The 19,010-nt window shown below is 36.1% G+C and overlaps 1 protein-coding gene, 1 long non-coding RNA gene and 1 pseudogene across 4 annotated transcripts; 2 read left to right on the forward strand and 1 right to left on the reverse strand.

Annotated features, from left to right (window-relative positions):
* The first annotated feature begins 489 nt into the window (after positions 1–489).
* On the forward strand, positions 490–18,401 carry LOC148719258 (uncharacterized; annotated as a pseudogene). The gene is made up of 15 exons (XR_015993626.1): positions 490–545; positions 988–1,033; positions 4,235–4,438; positions 4,565–4,653; positions 4,843–4,945; positions 5,331–5,462; positions 5,865–5,871; positions 12,075–12,262; positions 13,569–13,621; positions 14,385–14,439; positions 15,459–15,748; positions 15,975–16,077; positions 16,476–16,607; positions 17,009–17,193; positions 17,750–18,401. The product of XR_015993626.1 is annotated as an uncharacterized LOC148719258 (transcript).
* Positions 6,757–11,835, forward strand: LOC148719259 (uncharacterized). 2 transcript variants are annotated; one of them, XR_015993930.1, is made up of 5 exons: positions 6,757–8,739; positions 9,032–9,135; positions 9,780–9,829; positions 11,258–11,286; positions 11,728–11,835. XR_015993930.1 is itself a non-coding variant. In XM_088740874.1 (4 exons), the coding sequence occupies exons 1-3, from the start codon at positions 8,517–8,519 to the stop codon at positions 11,258–11,260; spliced, it is 276 nt and encodes a 91-aa protein (XP_088597000.1). In that variant the 5' UTR covers positions 6,757–8,516; the 3' UTR covers positions 11,261–11,286; positions 11,728–11,835. The 2 variants fall into 2 exon arrangements, 1 of the variants encoding a protein (XP_088597000.1); XM_088740874.1 differs by lacking the exon at positions 9,032–9,135.
* LOC148719260 (uncharacterized) lies at positions 10,327–13,176 on the reverse strand. The gene is made up of 3 exons (XR_015993931.1): positions 12,832–13,176; positions 12,651–12,682; positions 10,327–12,533 (listed from the first exon to the last, which is right to left on the reverse strand). It is a non-coding gene; the product is annotated as an uncharacterized LOC148719260 (long non-coding RNA).
* Positions 18,402–19,010: the final 609 nt, after the last annotated feature.

Raw genomic sequence — 19,010 nt, forward strand, 5'->3', positions numbered from 1 at the left:
TTACAGCGACCTGTTTGGTAGGACGTGTTGGGGCGAACACTCTTGTAGGTTCTGAGTTAAGCAGCAATAGTCGGAGGTTTCCTGATGTAACTGAAAGTTACTCAAAGTTGTTTGAAGTTGCTCGTCGAATTTCTGTGAGCCTTACGGAAATTACATAAGTGTGTGCAGTATATAAGCTAGAGTCACGTGATAACTAGCGGAGAGTCATTGGGGTATAAAATGCGGTAAAAGCTAAAAAAAAAAGAATACAATGAAAAAAAAATGCAGAAATTGAGGCGCATGGGCGCCGTTACACACAGTGTGTGCCATTAAATCATATTGTCTATTTTTGGAAATTTTTCAGAGGAACATGGTTGGTGTTCGTCCCAGGCCATGGTTGTACATGTATTTCTTAGACCAAAGAAAAAAATCAAAATTAAACAGATTTGAGCATTTGTAAACTTAAGAATAGTATGAACCACAATAAGTAATAATTTTATGGTAAATGCTTAGGAACCTTACAGCATGGATCAACAGGGGGAATCACTAGATGATAAAGTGGAAAGGTTAGTCTTATATCTGTTGAAAAAGTTTGCACAGGTTGCCAACTTCTTCAATGTTTATAATCTTAAGAAAGTGGCCTTTGGTGCTAGGCTTGAAACAAGGATGGTTTTGTGTATTCCTGTTTTGACTAGTCAACAGTGTTGAGTGGTAGCCAATTTGGAACTATTCTAGAACTAATCATTGAACATGTTCAGTTCTCGATAAAGTGTTTTTAAATGATATTTCAGGGCTTGACACTTACTATCCAAGTGGCTGGTGACAGCTTAGATGTTACGACAATTTAAGCTTGTTTACCAGCCAAACTGACTGGCGGAAAGAGAAAACCACTGGCCAAAACTGAATTTCTTCTAGTCTGTGGCTACCATCAGTGTCGAGCCCTGTTATTCATGACTGACCGCTACTATAATGGATATAAGTTACCTCTCCTTTACTGTTGTTGAGCAGAGCAAAGCAACTCATTGAACAGAGGAGACCTGGGAAAGAGGATCAAGTGAGTCTGATATTTTAATCTAGGAGATAAAGTTGTGGTATTTTTCTCTGATTGTTAAAACTCACAGTGTAGCTTTGCACTTTGTGAATTATGGATGAATTATCGGCAGAATCACAACACTGAGACGGCGTTATTAAAAGTTAAAAACGATCTTTTGCTAAATATAAACAAAGGTCACGTCACATTGCTTGTCATGTTAGACCTAAGCGCTGCGTTTGATACCGAAGATCACGGTATTCTTCTGCACAGACTGAAACCAAGCTTGGCCTTCGGGATAAGGCTTTAGTATGGTTTAAATCTTATTTGGCGGGAAGAACGCAGCAGGTCTCTGTTAACGGAACGCTATCTGATAAATTTAATTTGACTTTCGGGGTCCCACAAGGTTCTTGTTTGGGCCCCCTCTTATTTACCATCTACGCGAGTTCGCTGTTTGACATTATGAAATCTCATCTGCCATCCGTTCACACCTATGCGGACGATACACAGCTTTATATATCGTTTAATCCCGTTGATAAGACCAGTGAGGCTGATGCTGTGATTGCGACTGAAAACTGTATTCGCGATGTTCGCGCATGGATGAGAGATGATAAGTTGATGCTAAACGACGACAAAACTGTGTTCTTGATCATTAGTACGGAAAGACAGTTATCGAAGGTGTCCGTTGACAAGATCAAGATTGGCCAAACTGAGGTATCGCCCGTCTCTTCAGTGCGTAATTTGAGCACCTGGTTCGATTCTCATCTGGACATGTCGACTCATGTGACTAAGGCTTGCGCTAGCGCGTTTTATTATCTGTACAATATCCGGTACATTAGGAAATATCTGTCTTGTGAGTCCACCGAGAGGCTTGTTCACGCGTTTATCACAAGCAGGCTTGATTGCTGGAATGGTTTATTGTACGGTGCTCCTGAGTATCAAATTAAGAAACTTCAAAGAGTCATGAGTGCCAGTGCTCGATTAGTTTACGGCGCTATTGTCACTTTACTCCTTTGCTAACAGAACTCCACTGGTTACCAGTGCGCTTGCGTGTAGATTTTAAGATTCTCCTTGTCACATTTAAGATACTTCACGGTGTTGCGCTCAGCTATCTTAAGGATGTATTCTCTGTCTTGCCGGACTCACATTATCAACTACGCCGTAACAATAATGGTATATTGTTAGAAAGACTTCGGCTAAGAACGAAGAAGACTATGGGAGATCGCGCGTTTTCAATAGCTGCCCCCTTCTTATGGAACAGTCTTCCTCTGCCAATAAGACAGGAAACATCAATCAACTTTTTCAAACGCTCTCTTAAAACATATTTATTTAAAAAGGCTATTAGTTAGATTATTTATTCATTTAATTTAATAGTGAGATTTTTAAAAATATCTATGTTTTACTAATTACTCTGGAAATTTTTATACTGTAAATATTGTAATTTTACCGGGTTTAATAATTAATATTGTAATGCGCTTTTGAGTATTTTTATGGAAAAAGCGCAATATAAGTATCAAATATTATTATTATTATTATTATAGATTAAATTTATTTTAGTAAATATTTGTGTGAAATAAAACAAGGTACTGTAGTTGCTAACATGTATTTGTCAGAACACCTTGTAATAGTGAAAGGTTATTGGCTCTTATATTTACTGAGAACATTACTCAATGTATGAATTAATCACCAAATATATTTAACTCATTATTATTATTATCTTAGTCATTATTACAAGTGGCATTATTTTCTAATTAACAGAATTAATAGATGTTTTGTTAGCAATACGACACACCAAAATGTCTAATAAGTTATTTGTTATCTAACAAGCCAAATTATTAATTCAGTGCAGGTGAATTTTTCGGATATCTATTTAGGGGGAGTGTGTGACAGAAGTATGCTAAGCAGCCGGAAATGAATTGGCATGTTGTTATGTTGCTATTTCTATTTTCTTCAATAAATGATAAAATTTCATTGACGTCTAACTGCTTTTCTTTGTTCGATTATCTTATAAAACTTGGATCAATATTTGCCAGCCATTCCAACTCTTCATCATCACAAAAAGGATTCAAATTGTCCACCATTTTTTTTGGAACTTCAATCTAATCCATCACTTGCGTGATGCGAGAAAACCTGTCTAACTGGTTCTCTGGAGTACAAAGACCACATGATATTTGTAGTTGTCTTGAGTGATATTTGTAGTCTATGGAGTCCAGTTGGATAATAACTAGTTTTAATATTATTATTATCATTAGAAGTGTTATTGTTGCTATATATGGTTATTAATCTTAATCAAGCTCTCTAAAGGTTGAGTTTTATTCAGGTCTCAACACTAACAGTAGCCAACTAGCCACAGGCTAGTAGAAATTCAGTTTTGGCCAGTGGTTTAAAAAAAAACAAAATTTACTTTTAAATTAGTAGCTAACACAATTACTGGTAACCCAGTAGTTTACATTATGGGCTGTAAACAAATACTGTAATTCAAATTGATCATAATATTGTTAAGAATCCCAACTGGCCGAAGGCAAACCAGTTGGCTATTTACAAGCTTGGCCGGAAATTTGAACTCAGCTACCGTGAAACAAATCCAGGTGGTGGTCAGAGCGGGACTGGAACCCGGGAACAACGGATTGCGAATCTGACACGCTGACCACTCCTCCACGCTGCCTCCAAACTAATTTGATTAGTGAACAAACTGAGATTGTTGTAACATCTAAGTTGTCACTAGCCACTTGGCTAATAAGTTGAAAAGTTGCTGTTGAGCGCTGTTATTTTGTCCAGAACTAAATTACTTTTTTAAGCAGTATTTTCCCCTTAAAATGAAGACTTTGTTCAGAGCCAAGATCTGACCTATCCCAGTTTCTAGAGCATCACCAAGAGTAAGGAAATCCCTTAAAATGAGATGCAGTCCACTGATTGGAAGATATCCTCTGGTATTCTCTGAGGTTTTCTGGACAATTTGATAGTATCCCATCCACATGTTTGTACACCATTGTGGAGAAGGATTTTGTGAGGATAAATTGTTCCATTCAATCAGGGGCCCAGAGTAATACTTATTGCCAATAGGCAATCATGATTGTTAACTTTGAGCCCAGTATTTGTCAATTTCAAGAAAGTTTAATTAATGTTATAAATAAATCACTCGGCTTTGCCACTTTAAATAAACTAAATACAAATTTCTTGTCTTAACTAGTGGAGAGATGATAGAGGGAATTCTTTGCATTTTAGGAAACCAAGAGGAAAGAATTTGATAGACGTCATCAGGGACAAGAACTTGGCAAAGCCAAAAGGGACCAAGACAAAAGACATACAGGGTATTGTCAATCAAATCAAAGAAGACAGAGGCAAAGAGCACGTGCATAGGGGCACGCCCATGTGCGGCAGCAGATTGCTAGGGATAAAGTGGAGAGGGAAGCTAGGAGACAGAATGATGCGCAGGAGAGACAGCGTGCTTGGGGACACCGCGGAAATACGTTTTTTAGGGCACGATACAGTATTTTACTGGTCAGCGGACACCTCAACGAAACCATAAAATGCCGATAACTTTTACAGAATGAGGCACAGGAGAGACAGCGTGCTCAGGCTGCCTCAGTCTCACCTTCACCTACCATGACTGATGGCAGGGAGAGGTTGGGAAAGAGTGAATGGTAAGTATAAGGTAGAAATGCAATGAAACATGCCATTTGTAAAGGTTTAGAGTTCTTAAATATCCTTCACTTATATTATGAAAGTAATTAAAGTATATCAGCTATTACTTCAGTTACAATTTTATATTATATTGTCGATAACTACTTTGTACATATACATGTAACAGAAACTTTTTGTTTTTTACTTAGCATTTCTGCTCGGCTCCAGTTTCGTCTTCCAGACGGCAGTTCATTAACCAACTCTTTCCCAGCAGATACTCCTTTGGAGACCATACGTCAGTATATCATTACTGTGAGTGGTTGACTTTTTCATGTACTTGTATAACAATTAGCAGAATTTAATGTGCTTTCAGGGAATTCTATTTAGATAAGTACGGGAGAATTCTGTGTTAAATATACTTCAACTACAATTGTTAGGTTCTTATTTCAGGGGCCAAAAAAATTTTTTTCTTTATTTTCCACTTGTTAATTCTACATTAGATTCTTAATTTTCTGCAACCTTGCCCATGTGTGTCCAAATAAGAATTCCCTTTAACACCATTTGGTATTTGTTAATTGTCCTTGCACCTATAAACCTTTCAAAAACATGTTTGAGTTCTTTTGAGCAAACATGTCATGTTAAATATCTACCAAATATTTTTTATGATTATTAATGTTGTCTTTTCATTTGTTCTCAGCAACTAGGACTCAGCACTAGCTCAATAACACTGTACACCACCTACCCCAGGCGAGAGCTGACTGAGGAAGACCTGGGAAATAGTTTGGCTGAGTTAGGTCTGGCACCAAGTTCAACTTTAATTGTATCTGTGGTGAGTTTGAGATCAACATAAGGTTTTCTGTAAACCACCGGCGTTGAAAAGAGTGAACATTTGTCACATGGGAACCTTGCTTATGGCTTGGTCCACCCATGAGTTCTGTGTTTATATGAATGTATGAGTTATAGTTGCAATTTTAGAAAATAAAAGCAGGGTTGTGTTTTAGAGAAGCTTGAGTGCCATATGCATCCAACTAAGCATTTTTTTCTTCTTCACTCCCTATGAAAGTTCAATCTTCTCTTATTTTTTTTATTTTTCATTGGTTATTTATTACAATAATTGTATTTGTGGAAAATCTTTCCTTTTTCTTTAGTAAATTTCCACTTCCCCCCCTACTAATCAGAAATTTCACAAAACTTAAAAAGATAAAAGCAATACTAAACTTTCATTTTACAGAAAGGAAGTAAGCCCTCACTCCATCTGGGAACTCATCATTCCCTGAACTGTTGTTATGGATTGTTCCGCCTTTGTTCACATTGATTAACTTCCTGAAGGCTTTCCTATTTGGAAGTCCAGATCAGTCTAGAAGGAATCCTCCTCCACAGAGAACAAACAGCAGCACACAGTCGCCACTATCAAAGTCAGTCTCTCTCTCCATTTTTTTTGTTTGCCCTGTGTAAACAGCTGCACATTTTGTAGGTCAACTGCATCAAAACTGTTGGGTTGCCTGTTTGTTGGTGTCATGAATGAAACTTTTTCTCAAAAATTAAAAAAAAGGGGGGGCAAAGAATTCCCTGAAATTAGGTGTAAAGAATTTGATTTATAGTTAATTTTATTGCCCATAATTTTTTTTTTTGTCTCAATGGTCAACAAAAAGTGCTGGAAGATTTAACAACTTATGACTGCTTGAAAGCACAAATTTTATTCCACTGTTGACTTTGGACTAAATATTCAATAATCACAGTTTGCAGATTTTGTAAAAACAAATCTGGTCTCTTGGTTTAGATTGTCATTTTCAAGGAATATAATGTTGTTTTTGTGTGAATTTTGGCACAAAAAAACATACCAAAAATAATGATAAATAAGATAAACAGGCTCTTAGTCAAAGGGAGGGTCATGCACAACAACTAAACCCCTACTTCCTAAATCTGCATGCCAATCTCGCTGGTTTTTTTTTTTTTTTTTTTTTTTGTTGTTGTTGTTTTTTCGTGGCAGTTCTGGTGTACGTCATAGAGTCCCGGGTGGTGTTTCATCCATAAAGAAAGAAGGTGGAATTCACCGGCTTCACAACAGAGATGATGAGGATGATGACAATAACACATGGAACGGAAACTCAACTCAACAGATGTGACCAAATGATCCAAGATCGCTAAAGACATATAAAGAGTTTAAAATTTTTGATCTCTCATTTGGAATGATTCTTGTTAAACACATTTAATGTAGAGATAAACTTGGTTGTTAGAGTGATGGGAGTTGATGGCACATAATACATTGCTACAGAAACAATGTTCCTCAGAAAGGAAGCAAACAGCTAATTTTGTAAACAGTTCTATCTTGTGACTAGCCTGTTTTGTCTGTCATTCACAGAATATCAAAACAATTGAAAACAGAAGACAGTTTAAAAGTTACATATAGTAGATATTGCTTAATTGACCACTCCCCATAGGGGCTTTTCAGGGCCAACACCCACCCATCCCACCCAAGGGAGGACATCCACCACACAGTAATCTCGTGCATGGGAAATGAATGTCTCCTACCCCTAACCCTGCAGGAGACAGGGCCTACGGTTTGTTCGTCCTTATCCAAGAAGACTAGAATATCTATCCATTTCTTGATTATAGAAAGGTAGCAAATTCTCCTCACTTATTTTAAGACAATGAGTATTGGTCCGAGCGGGGCTTGAATCCTCGTCCTGCACAACACAATCCGGCGCTTAATTTCCTGGTGTTGTTGATGGTTAATGACACAACAAAGTCAACTTTCAAAGTCTCACATCAAGTTCTGATTAGCTTCCAGTTGTCATGACAGTTACAGTGACATGTTAAAGAATATCACTCCCCAGTCCCTCAAGAATGCATAAAGAAGTCAAAAATACAATCTATTTAATAAGTGGCAATGGAGTGAGTGGTATGTAATAAAAGAAAAGCAAGTTTTAAATAACTTATGTCAATGAAGTTTCTTTTTTTCGAAAGTTTCTCTATCGGGGACCTCAGTTAGACCACAATCAGGTTGCTGTTTTTAATTATTTCTATCTGTAATGTGTTAGCATGGGCTAAATACACTATGAAATACCCAGAAAAAATTCACAAAGTGAGCCGAAAAGCCGAGTCAAAATGAGAACATTGCATTAAAAAGAAACAACAGCAACAAACTTGAGCCGCTTTCTGTTTTTATTCCCATCTCACAATCCCACACTATGCATTTCATTCCTATTACTCTCCTTTCACTATTCCCAGGCTCCAAACGAACCATAACACTTGTGCTGACCAAATACTTTCAGTTTCGACTACTTCGGCCCATTTTCTTCGATTCGTAGTTTGCCAGTCAGTCGCTGAATTGCTGTGAAAAAACTTGGGAACTTTGATCAATCGCTTCAAGACCTTAGCATTGATAGTTAATCTTCATTTACGGCGGTGTTGAGGTAATTGCTGTCTGTAATCAACGAAGAACCCTTCTCCAGAAATTTCCGCCTTCGCGACTGGTATTATACTTCCTGTAAACCACTGCATGTTAATTTTCGAGCTCTTTCCTTTGGTATATACGTTTTTCAATCTAAGAAAACCGAAATCATCTGATGAAAACTTCACAGTACGTGTCTGTTGGTTGTCTTTAGGTCCCGAGCAAGACTTAGTAACCGAGCAATCAGGTCAAAATTATTTTCAGTAGGGTGGGGATGGAAAGGATACATTTCATAAATAGATTTCATTTTCTTTCCCCCAAATTTTGGGCCACAGTTTCTGAAGGACTTAGATAAATCATAATGATAATTATATTTCAGACCAAGGTATGCAAAAAATAAAAATGTTGCCTTTCTATTTATGTGGACAGTGAATTTGTGTCACTCGTGCCTCTCCCCAGAAATGCGAGAACTTGCCTCGCAAATCCAAGATGGCTGCCATTGTAACGAGAAATCCTCGCTTATTGAGGGGTCTGTCTGCGTTTGTTTGGCAGTGCAGCCTTCCTAGCATTACGATGGGTTTGTTCAAAAAACAGCTGAGATGGAAGGGACACAGTGAATGGAAAAATAGAAAATACAAAAAGGCACACATTGACTTTGCGCGCAGCAAAGAGTTTGGAAAATTATCTCTCGAAATCATCACAGCAGTGCGCGGTGAGATGAAATTTCTGGCAGTCAACAACAGCGAAAAATATAGTCATTTTGGGTGATGCTCTATAACTGAAGAGGGCTGTTACATACATATATTGCCAGCGGTCTGTGGATCCCAGAGATTTAGAGCTGACCTACTACCCCTAATAACCACTTTAAATGAATTAGAATTACATATATTGATTAACGCGTAAGTTCTCCTCACATTTCAATACATAATTAAGGTAATAGGCGATGAGAATATGCAACGTTATCGGCAAAACGATGATATATCATGATATAACTCCTTATTCAGTTAGTACTGGAATGAAAAACTTGTTCGAGGCTTGCCATGAGAATTTCCAGCAGCCATATCAGAATCTAGACAGAAAGGAGTCGTGTTTATCGTTTATATTGAAGGTAAGGTGTGTATAAGTTAGCTTAATTTTTTTAGTGAATCCTGCAAGTTTCCTTTCGTAGTAATTATACCTAAGCAAAAATCGTAAATGGTTCTTAAGCTATTTCCCCCCTTCTGCATTGATCTAACTGAGATCCATAAATGAATTCCCTCTCAAGTTATGTTAAGTTATGAGAATGGGCAAGATTTTTAGAAAGAGGGTGTTATCTTGATACACCCCCAAGATCTCATTATAGTAACTCTCCATACTGTTTGCTATACGATTCTTATGATGTTGGCTCAGAGAATTTAGTAGTGGATCAACTAACAATCCCCTAATTTATATTTTTCTTTGTTCCCATCACTTGTCTTCTTGATGCTGTATTTTAAGGAGAAATTCTCATGTGTCTTTCACAAGGAAATGTATAGAAGTCATTACATTACAGGATCAGTTATTGGATCTTGGAAGTGACAAGTTCGATTATTTTTCTCAATGCTTCAAGAGATGTGATAAAGCATTGCATTCCACATTTGGCAACACCTCTCATGACTAAACATTTCACACTTTATTGTATTTTCTTTGGTTGTAGCCAGGCTTGTAAAAAAACAATAAAAAAGTTTAAAATTAACCATTTAATCTGGATCATTCCAATTAAATCTTCTACAGGAGACAATGAGGAAACAAACAGAATGAATATAACATGGCAAGATCCAAAGGTACATAAATTATACTTCTACATTTCATTTCAATGCTCTCAGATCCTCTTTAAGATTGGTAGGATTGACTGTGTTGCATTTGCTTGTTTGTTATGTTATTAATTTTGTATGGTTGGTGGTTTTGTTTGTTTCTTTCAATCTTCTGTTGTAAAAATCGTGGTTGTAGAAAGTAGTCCCAATCTTGCATTTGTTTGGAAAAGGGAGTTAGATTTTGGATTAGAATTCCTTCCCCTGCATGAGTTCCTTTTTCCTTAAAAAAAAAAAAACCTTCCCTATCTCTCTCTCTAATTTTAGAGAATTTTTCATACCCCTCCCTCAGCGTTAATATTACATAAAATTTAGAATAAACTAGGATTTAAAGAGCTATACAAATCAGGGATAGGAAAAGCTAATGATAGTTAAATTCAGATTGCAGGGATATTTTCAAGAGAAAAATGCATAGCAATAAAACTGGATCACAAAAGGTAAGTACTGTGTAATAAATGCAATTTTGCCCCTGGAATACAAAATACATTTATTTGTAATGTAATATTTAATATGTAATAATAAATGGATACAGGAGCACTTGAGTGGATATTTTGTGAAACTTTTTTCTATAATATTGAGGTTGTAGAGATAATAATTATTTTACCTGAATTCTATCCTAAAAGTTAGCTGCAGTACTTGCAATGTGTGATCTCTTTCTTCATTCAAAATAAATATTTTAGTACAGTCTGTAGATTGAGACTTACGGCAAAGTGTAGGCTTTTTTGTTTTCAATTGAACAATCAGGGTAGTCCTTGTAAGCAGATTGCCTTAGAAGCTGAAAAGGAGTCTAACTGAAGCTACTCACAAAAATGGTTCCTATAGGCAGCCTCCAGAGGAGACTTAGAAATTATGAACAAAGAAAAATGACTTAGTCTTAACCTCTCAGAGTGACTATGGCTGCAAGTGATAGTCAGGACTTGAATGTGTCACATACAAGTACTGAGTTTCACTTGTAGCTCAGTGTAAAATAATGCAGAGTTTTCATGTGAATTAAGATCTTTGCATATCAGAGAAAGTGTCCCCTGTACTATGTTTGTGCACTCTTCAGTTATTAAGGAAAATTAGTGTCCACTTAATCTGTTTTGTCTGTGTTAAATTTTACACATCTGGGGCCTGTTTCTCAAAAGTCCCGGTAACCTAACAGGCTTGAAGCCATGTTTTAAAATCAAAATTTAAAGGATAGGAAAGCAGGTTCTAGCACCTAAACTAGCCCTTTTTGTTTCTTTAGCTGATAGTTTTATTGTATAATTATTTTCAAAACTTTTGAAATCCCCATCTTGAATGAAAACAGAACAGCTTTACAGGTCCATTAAGTTATCAGGACTTTTGAGAAATGGGCCCCCAGTAACATAATTCAGTAAGATAATTTCAGTTTTTGAATTTCTTCTTGATCAACTGTAGTGAGGACTGTAAGCAGTTTTCCAAACTTTGTATCCTTTGAAAGCGTAGAAGTCACTTGTGATTGAAATTGTTGCAGATGAATCTAAACAATTATTGTTGACTTTCTTCAAAGATGTGAGGGAAATACTATATGATTATTATATTCATCCATTTGCATTACAGTCATTGAATTGCTGTGTATGGTTAGTGGTCAAAGCTTCAGGAAAACAACCTTTTTTTATATGCTTAACATGCTTCCAAATGTAGTTGTAACTTTAATAAAAATGTGTAACCCTGGAGTGACTGTTAGGAAAATGGATGAGAGCTAAATGACAAGGAAACCCTTCTAAAAGTTCACTTATTGATATGATTATTATTGATATTGATATTCACATGCAGATCTGTAGAAAATTATAATAATATGCTGCTTGTAGAAAGACTTTCTTATGTGACATGAAAAAAATTCCTTAATTTGTCATCTTAATATTCAGACCCTATAGTTTGCATTCCTGCCACTTATTTTATTGGTGAAATTGGTTTGCCTTTAGAGGTTGTTGGTGGAAGTCTTCCTGTTGACCAATTTGTTACAAACGCAGAGAAGGTTTTTGAGGTACTATGAATATTTATATTAAAATATGGTAGACTTTCTCAGTCATGTTTGTGTTATTTGAAGGGTAACCCTCATAAACTATGTATCGACGTATACTGGTTCTGAAATTTAATATCTATCAAAATGCAGTCTTAATCTAATTGAAAATTGACTTGAAGCATTTAATTTTCACACCCTATTAATTATGCTAACTTTATCTTTTGAATTTTGGGCTTTGGTACATTTTAGACTCACTTGAAGTCAGCTCCAAAAAACCCTCAACAAAACCTGCACTAATCACTGTGTCTCAGAACAAAGAAGCTTCCAGTGCAAGCCAGCCATCTTCTGTGAGTAGCACTCCTTTGGCAGAGCCTGTGTCACAACAGAACCAAGAGATTTCTAACAGAGAGACTGAACCTAGACCAGGGCCATCAGAGGTGGGAAAAATACTAAAGAGAATAAAAATTTGAAGTTGTCTTTCAGTTGCATGTTGATATCAGTCAGAGAAATTATGTGAAAGTGATTTAGATTGGCAAAAGCTTGGAATAATAAAGAAAATACATTATTTCAAGGCCTCTGTATCAAATCATCCACTGATCCAGAGAATGTTAAAGGCCCATTTCCATCCGAGATCCTTTGCTGTCGTTTGTTTTTGTTTTGGAATCGCGCTATTGTTAAATGGCGAACTCTGATAGTCATTCACAAACACTATTAAAAAGGAAAACAAAGATTTGGTGAATAACACAGTAAACAAATTTGCAGCTAAATATTTGAGACTGAGAAATCATAAATCGAGTCTTTGTATAAAACTTGTACAAAGCTTACCTGATGTTGAAGGAAATTGTTTGGCTTCAACACTAAATAAAATATAAACAAATAACCAATATTGGCCAAAACTGATTTACTTTATGCATTTCAATTATAGAATAATGACTTCTGCAAATGAGATCGCTTACATACATATCTCAGGATCTCAAGTAAAAATCAGTCAAATAATTATTCTCACCTCGAAAAAACCTCCCTGGAGTCTCTAGTTCCATCGTAGGAACAATGCAATAACATTTCTGCAAAAGCACTGTCTGTAGTGTTACCGAAACCCATGGTTGTTTTCCTTGCCCTCCATAAATCATACACAGACTCTCAAAGTTGAATAACCTTTGCCGTGCCAGGCAGACTCGGCCTTCCTCTGGACCGCTTCTTCGGCGGCATCAACTTTTCAAATGACGTTTTTCACCGTCATACATGTAAGAATTAAAAACTATTTACTGATATGGATACTATGATAGTTTGTTGTTCGCACATGGTTCAAGATGGAACTTTGAAAGCCCTAATTAGTAATATGGAAGAAGATATCAAAGCGATTCCGCAACTACAAGGAAAATAGCGCATTTTTCATATATGAAAAATGATCTAGGCACGCAAGGCATCTTGGTTGGAAATGGGCCTTTAAGTATGTGAACTGTTATATCAGAAAAATAGTTGGAAGCTAAAACAATCAGATTCTTCTTTAGACCCCTCAAAGCAGAAATTAAAGAATTTGTATCACAGTGTGTGCCATTAATCATATTGTCTATTTTTGGAAATTTTTCAAGGGAACAAGTCATGGTTGGTGTTTGTCCCAGGCCATGGTTGTACATGTATTTCTTAGACCAAAAAAAATCAAAATGTAATGGATTTGAGCTTTTGTAAACTTAGGAATAGTATGAACCACAACAAGTAATTAATTTTATGGTAAATGCTTAGGAACCTTACAGCAGGGATCAACAGGGAGAATTGCTAGATGATAAAGTGGAAAGGTTAGTCTTATATCTGTTGATAAAGTTTGCACAGGTCACCAATCTATTCAATGCATATAAGCTTAAGAAAGTAGCCTGTGGTGTTAGGCTTCATACAAGGATGGTTTTGTGTATTCATGTTTTGACTTGTCAATATTGTGAGTAGTAGCCAATTAGGAACGCTTCTAGAACTAATTGTTGAACATGTTCAAATCTTGATTAAGTGTTTTCAAATAATTATTCAGGGCTTGACACTAACTTTTCAACTTACTAGCCAAGTTGCTATAGTGACATCTTAGATGTTACGACAATTTCAGTCTGTTGCCAAACTGGCTGGTGGAAATAGAAAACCATTAGCCAAAACTGAATTTCTACTAGTCTGTGGCTAGTGGGCTACTGTTACAGTAGTGTCGAGCCCTGTTATTCAAAGCTGACTGCTACTATAATGGATATTATTAAAAACTAGATCATTGGATAAAGCAATTCTAGACTTTTTATTGGCTTAGCCATTATGGTATATGAGCCAATATACCATAATCTACAAATATGGTAAGTGTACGCGTCAGCTTTAAATCAAAAGGGAGCTAAAAAATCCAGTTTCTTACAAAATAATAATTTCTTGGGGGCGTTTTTAATAAAACAATTATTCCACTCGCGCTTGTTGGATATGGGATGATTATAGCCAACTCGGTGCTATGCGCCTCGTTGGCTATCTATCATCTCATATCCAACGCGCACGAGTGGAATAATTGTTAATTACCTCTCCTCTACTGTTGTTGAGCAGAGCAAAGCAACTCATTGAACAGAGGAGACTTGGGAAAGAGGAATCAGAAAATCAAGTGAGTCTGATTTTTAATCTAAATAAAGTTGTGGTATTTTTTTCTGATTGTTAAAACTCAGTGTAGCTCTGCACTTTATGAATTATGGATGAATTATCAATTAAACTTATTTTAGTAAATATTTGTGTGAAATAATGCAAGGTAGTTGCTAACAGGTACTTGTCAAAATACCTTGTAAAAGTGAAAGGTTATTGGCTCTTAATAAGAACGTTGCTTTGAATCAATCTCCAAATTATTTATCTCTCTATGACAGAAACTCTCTATTATTATCTTAGTCATTATTACAGGTGGTATTATAAATCTTATTAACATAACTATTAGCATTATTAGTATTATTGTTATTATTATTATCATTATAAGTGTTATTGTTATTATGGTTATTAATCTTATTCAAGCTGTCTAAAGGTTGAGTTTTGTTTTGGGTTCAACACTATACACTAGTAGAAATTCGGTTTTGGCCGGTGGTTTTCAATTTCCACTAGCCAGTTTGGCTAGTAAACAAATTGAAATTGTTGTAACATCTAAGTTGTCCCTAGCCACCTGGCTAGTAAGTTGAAAAGTTAGTGTCATTAAGCTTTGTTATTTTTTCCAGTACTAATTTACTTTTTTAAGCAGTATTTGTTCCTTAAATTAAAGTTTGTTTGTTCAAGAGCCCAGATCTAGCTTATCCCAGTTTCTACAGCATCACCCAAAGTAAGGAAATTCCCTTAAAATGAGATGCAGTCCATTGGAAGATATCTGGTATTCTCTGAGGTTTTCTACATGTTTGTACACCTTGGTGGAGAAGGATTCTGTGATGATAAATTGTTTCATTCAATCAGGGGTCCAGAATAATACTTATTGCCAATAGGCAATCATGTTTGTTAACTTTGAGCTGAGTATTTGTCAAGTTCAAGAAAGTTAAATAAATGTTATAAATCAATCACTCTGCTTTGCCACTTCAATTGAACTACTGGTAAATACAAATTTTGTTATCTTCACTGGCAGAGAGATGATAGAGGGAATTCTTTGCATTTTAGGAAACTAAGAGGAAAGAATTTGATAGACGTCATCAGGGACAAGAACTTGGTAAAGCCAAAAGGGACCGAGAGGAGAGACAGGCACAAGATATTGTCAATCAAATCAAAGAAGACAGAGCTAAAGAGCGCGCCCACAGGGAAGCTGTGCGGCAGCAGATTGCTAGGGATAAAGTGGAGAGGGAAGCAAGGAGGCAGAATGATGCGCAGGAGAGACAGCGCACTCAGGCTGCCTCAGTCTCACCTTCACCTACCATGACTGAAGGCAGTGAGAGGCTGGGAAAGAGTGAGTGGTAAGTATAAGGTAGAAATGCAATGAAACATGCCATTTGTAAAGGTTTAGAGTTCTTAAATATCCTTCACTTATCTTATGAAAGTAATTAAAGTATATCAGCTATTACTACTCAGTTACAAGTTTATTTTATATTGTCAATAACTACTTTGTACACTTTCATGTACAGAGACTTTTTGTACACTTTGTACACTTTCATGGACAGAGACTCTTTGTTTTTTACTCAGCATTTCTGCTCGGCTCCAGTTTCGTCTTCCAGATGGCAGTTCAGTAACCAACTCTTTCCCAGCGGATACTCCTTTGGAGACCATACGTCAGTATATCATTACTGTGAGTGGTTGACTTTTTCATGTACTTGTATAACAATTAGCAGAATTTAATGTGCTTTCAGGGAATTCTATTTAGATAAGTACGGGAGAATTCTGTGTTACCGGTAAATATACTTCAACTACAATTGTTAGGTTCTTATTTTAGGGGTCAAAGAAATTTTTTTCTTAATTTTCCACTTGTGAGTTCTACATTAGATTCTTAATTTTCTGCAACCTTGCCCATGTGTGTCCAAATAAGAATTCCCTTTAAGACCATTATTTTGATATTTGTTCATTGTCCTTGCAGCTATAAACCTTTCAAAAACATGATTGAGTTCTTTTGAGCAAACATGTCATGATAAAATACCAATTTTTTTTTTTTTTTATGATTATTAATGTGGTCTTTTCAATTGTTCTCAGCAACTAGGACTCAGCACTAGCTCAATAACACTGTACACCACCTACCCCAGGCGAGAGCTGACTGAGGAAGACCTGGGAAAGAGTTTGGCTGAGTTAGGTCTGGCACCAAGTTCAACTTTAATTGTAGCTGTGGTGAGTTTGAGATCAACATAAGGTTTTCTGTAAACCACCGGCATTGAAAAGAGTGAACATTTGTCACATGGGAACCTTGCTTATGGCTTGGCCCACCCATGAGTTCTTTGTTTATATGAATGTATGAGTTATAGTTGCAATTTTAAAAAATAAAAGCAGGGTTGTGTTGTAGAAAAGCTTGAGTGCCACAGGCATCCAACTAAGCAATTTTTTCTTCACTCTCTATGAAAGTTCAACCTTTTCTTGTTATTTTTTTATTTTTCATTGGTTAATTATTACAATAATTGTATTCGTAGAAAATCTTTCTTTTTTCTTTAAGTAAATTTCCAGTTCCCCTCTACCAATCAGAAATTTCACAAAACTTAAAAAGATAAAAGCAATACTAAACTTTCATTTTACAGAAAGGAGGTAATGCCCTCACTCCATCTGGGAACTCATCATTCCCTGAACTGTTGTTATGGATTCTTTCGCCTTTGTTCACATTGATTAACTTCCTGAAGGCTTTCCTATTTGGAAGTCAAGATCAGTCTAGAAGGAATCCTCCTCCACAGAGAACAAACAGCAGCACACAGTCACCACCATCAAAGTGAGTCTCTCTCTCCATTTTTTTGTTTGCCCTGTGTAAACAGCTGCACAGTTTGTAGGTCAACTGCATCAAAACTGTTTGGTTGCCTTTTCGTTGGTGTCAAGAATGAAACTTTTCTCAAATATTAAAAAAAAAAAGGGGAAAAGAATTCCCTGAAATTAGGTGTAAAGAATTTGATTTATAGTCAATTTTATTGCCCATAATTTTTTTTTTGTCTCAATGGTCAACGAAAAGTGCTGGAAGATTTAACAACTTATGATTGCTTGAAAGCACAAGTTTTATTCCACTGGTGACTTTGGACTAAATATTGAATAATCACAGTTTGCAAATTTCACAAAAACAAATCTGATCTCTTGGTTTAGATTGTCATTTTCAAGGAATACAATGTTGTTTTTGTGTGAATTTTGGCACATAAAAACATACCAAAAATAATAATAAATAAGATAAACAGGCTCTTAGTCAAAGGGAGGGTCATGCACAACAACTAAACCCCTACTTCCTAAATCTGCATGCCAATCTTGCTTTGGGTTTTGTTGTTGTTGTTTTTTCGTGGCAGTTCTGGTGTACGTCATAGAGTCCCAGGTGGTGTTTCATCGATAAAGAAAGAAGGTGGAATTCCCCAGCTTCACAACAGAGAGGATGAAGATGATGACAATAACACATGGAACGGAAACTCAACTCAACAGATGTGACCAAATGATCCAAGATCACTAAAAACGTATAGAGAGTCTAAAAATTTTTGCTTTCTCATTTGGAATGATCCTTGTTAAACACATTTAATGTAGAGATAAACTTGGTTAGAGTGATGGGAGTTGATGGCACATAATACATTGATAAAGAAACGATGTTCCTTAGAAAGGAAGTAAACAGCTCAATTTTGTGTACAGTTCTATCTTGTGACTAGCCTGTTTTGTCCGTCATTCACAGAATAGCAAAACAATTGAAAACAGAAAACAGTTTAAAAGTTAATTTCCTAGAGTTGTTGATTGTTAATGACACCACAAAGTCAATTTTCGAAGTCTCACATAAAGTTCTGATCAACTTCCAGTTAATTATGACAGTTACAGTGAAATATTAAAGAATATCACTCCCCAGTCTTTAATCTTCAAGAATGCAGAGAGAAATATGGGGACAAGGCAAAAATGCAATCTATTTAAATGGCATTGGAGTGAGCGGTATGAAATAAAAGAAAAGGAAGTTTTAAACAACTTACGAACTTACATCATTAATATTTCTTTTTTCGAAAGTTTCTTTATCAGGGAACTCAATTAGACCATGAACATATGGCTGTTTTTATTTTCTATCAGTAATATGTTAGCAAGGGCTAAATACACCATGAAATACCCAGAAAAAATTCATAAAGTGAGACTGGGACACAAAATTGCATCCTAAGAAAAGCCAAGGCAAAATGAGAATATTGGATTAAAAGACAACAACAACAACAACAATAACAAAAAAAACAAACTTGAGCCGCTGTCTGTTTTTCTTCCCACCTCACGATTCTATTATCCATATCCCTATTACTCTCCTTTCACTATTCCCAGGTCCCCAAGCGAACCATCACATTTGCGCACAGGCTTACCTGGTTTCAGGTTTCTATGGTAATGGGTTCTGACCAGTGGTATTTACATAGCCGTTGGCAATGTAGTTCAAATATATTGCCTCTAGAATCTGTCCCTAGTAGCCAGTCTTAAAAAAAGTCAGCACCGAATAAAGATTAATAGTTCATTACTTGTTTGGAAGTCTTTTTTTTCTGCCAGAAAGCCTCAAAATCGCTCGTTTGGGGCTTTCAAAGTTCGGCGGTTAATATATTCGGC

Source organism: Stylophora pistillata, chromosome 12, assembly GCF_964205215.1.
Source record: "Stylophora pistillata chromosome 12, jaStyPist1.2, whole genome shotgun sequence".
NCBI classification, from domain to species: Eukaryota; Metazoa; Cnidaria; class Anthozoa; order Scleractinia; family Pocilloporidae; genus Stylophora; species Stylophora pistillata.

What these genes read in the sequence shown, in the direction of transcription:
- LOC148719259 (XM_088740874.1), top strand. Translation starts at nt 8,517, where the DNA reads ATGGCTGCCATTGTAACGAGAAATCCTCGCTTATTGAGGGGTCTGTCT. An exon ending in AATCATCACAGCAGTGCGCG is followed by an intron (nt 8,740 to 9,779) that starts GTGAGATGAAAT and finishes AATCTTCTACAG; the next exon opens with GAGACAATGAGGAAACAAAC.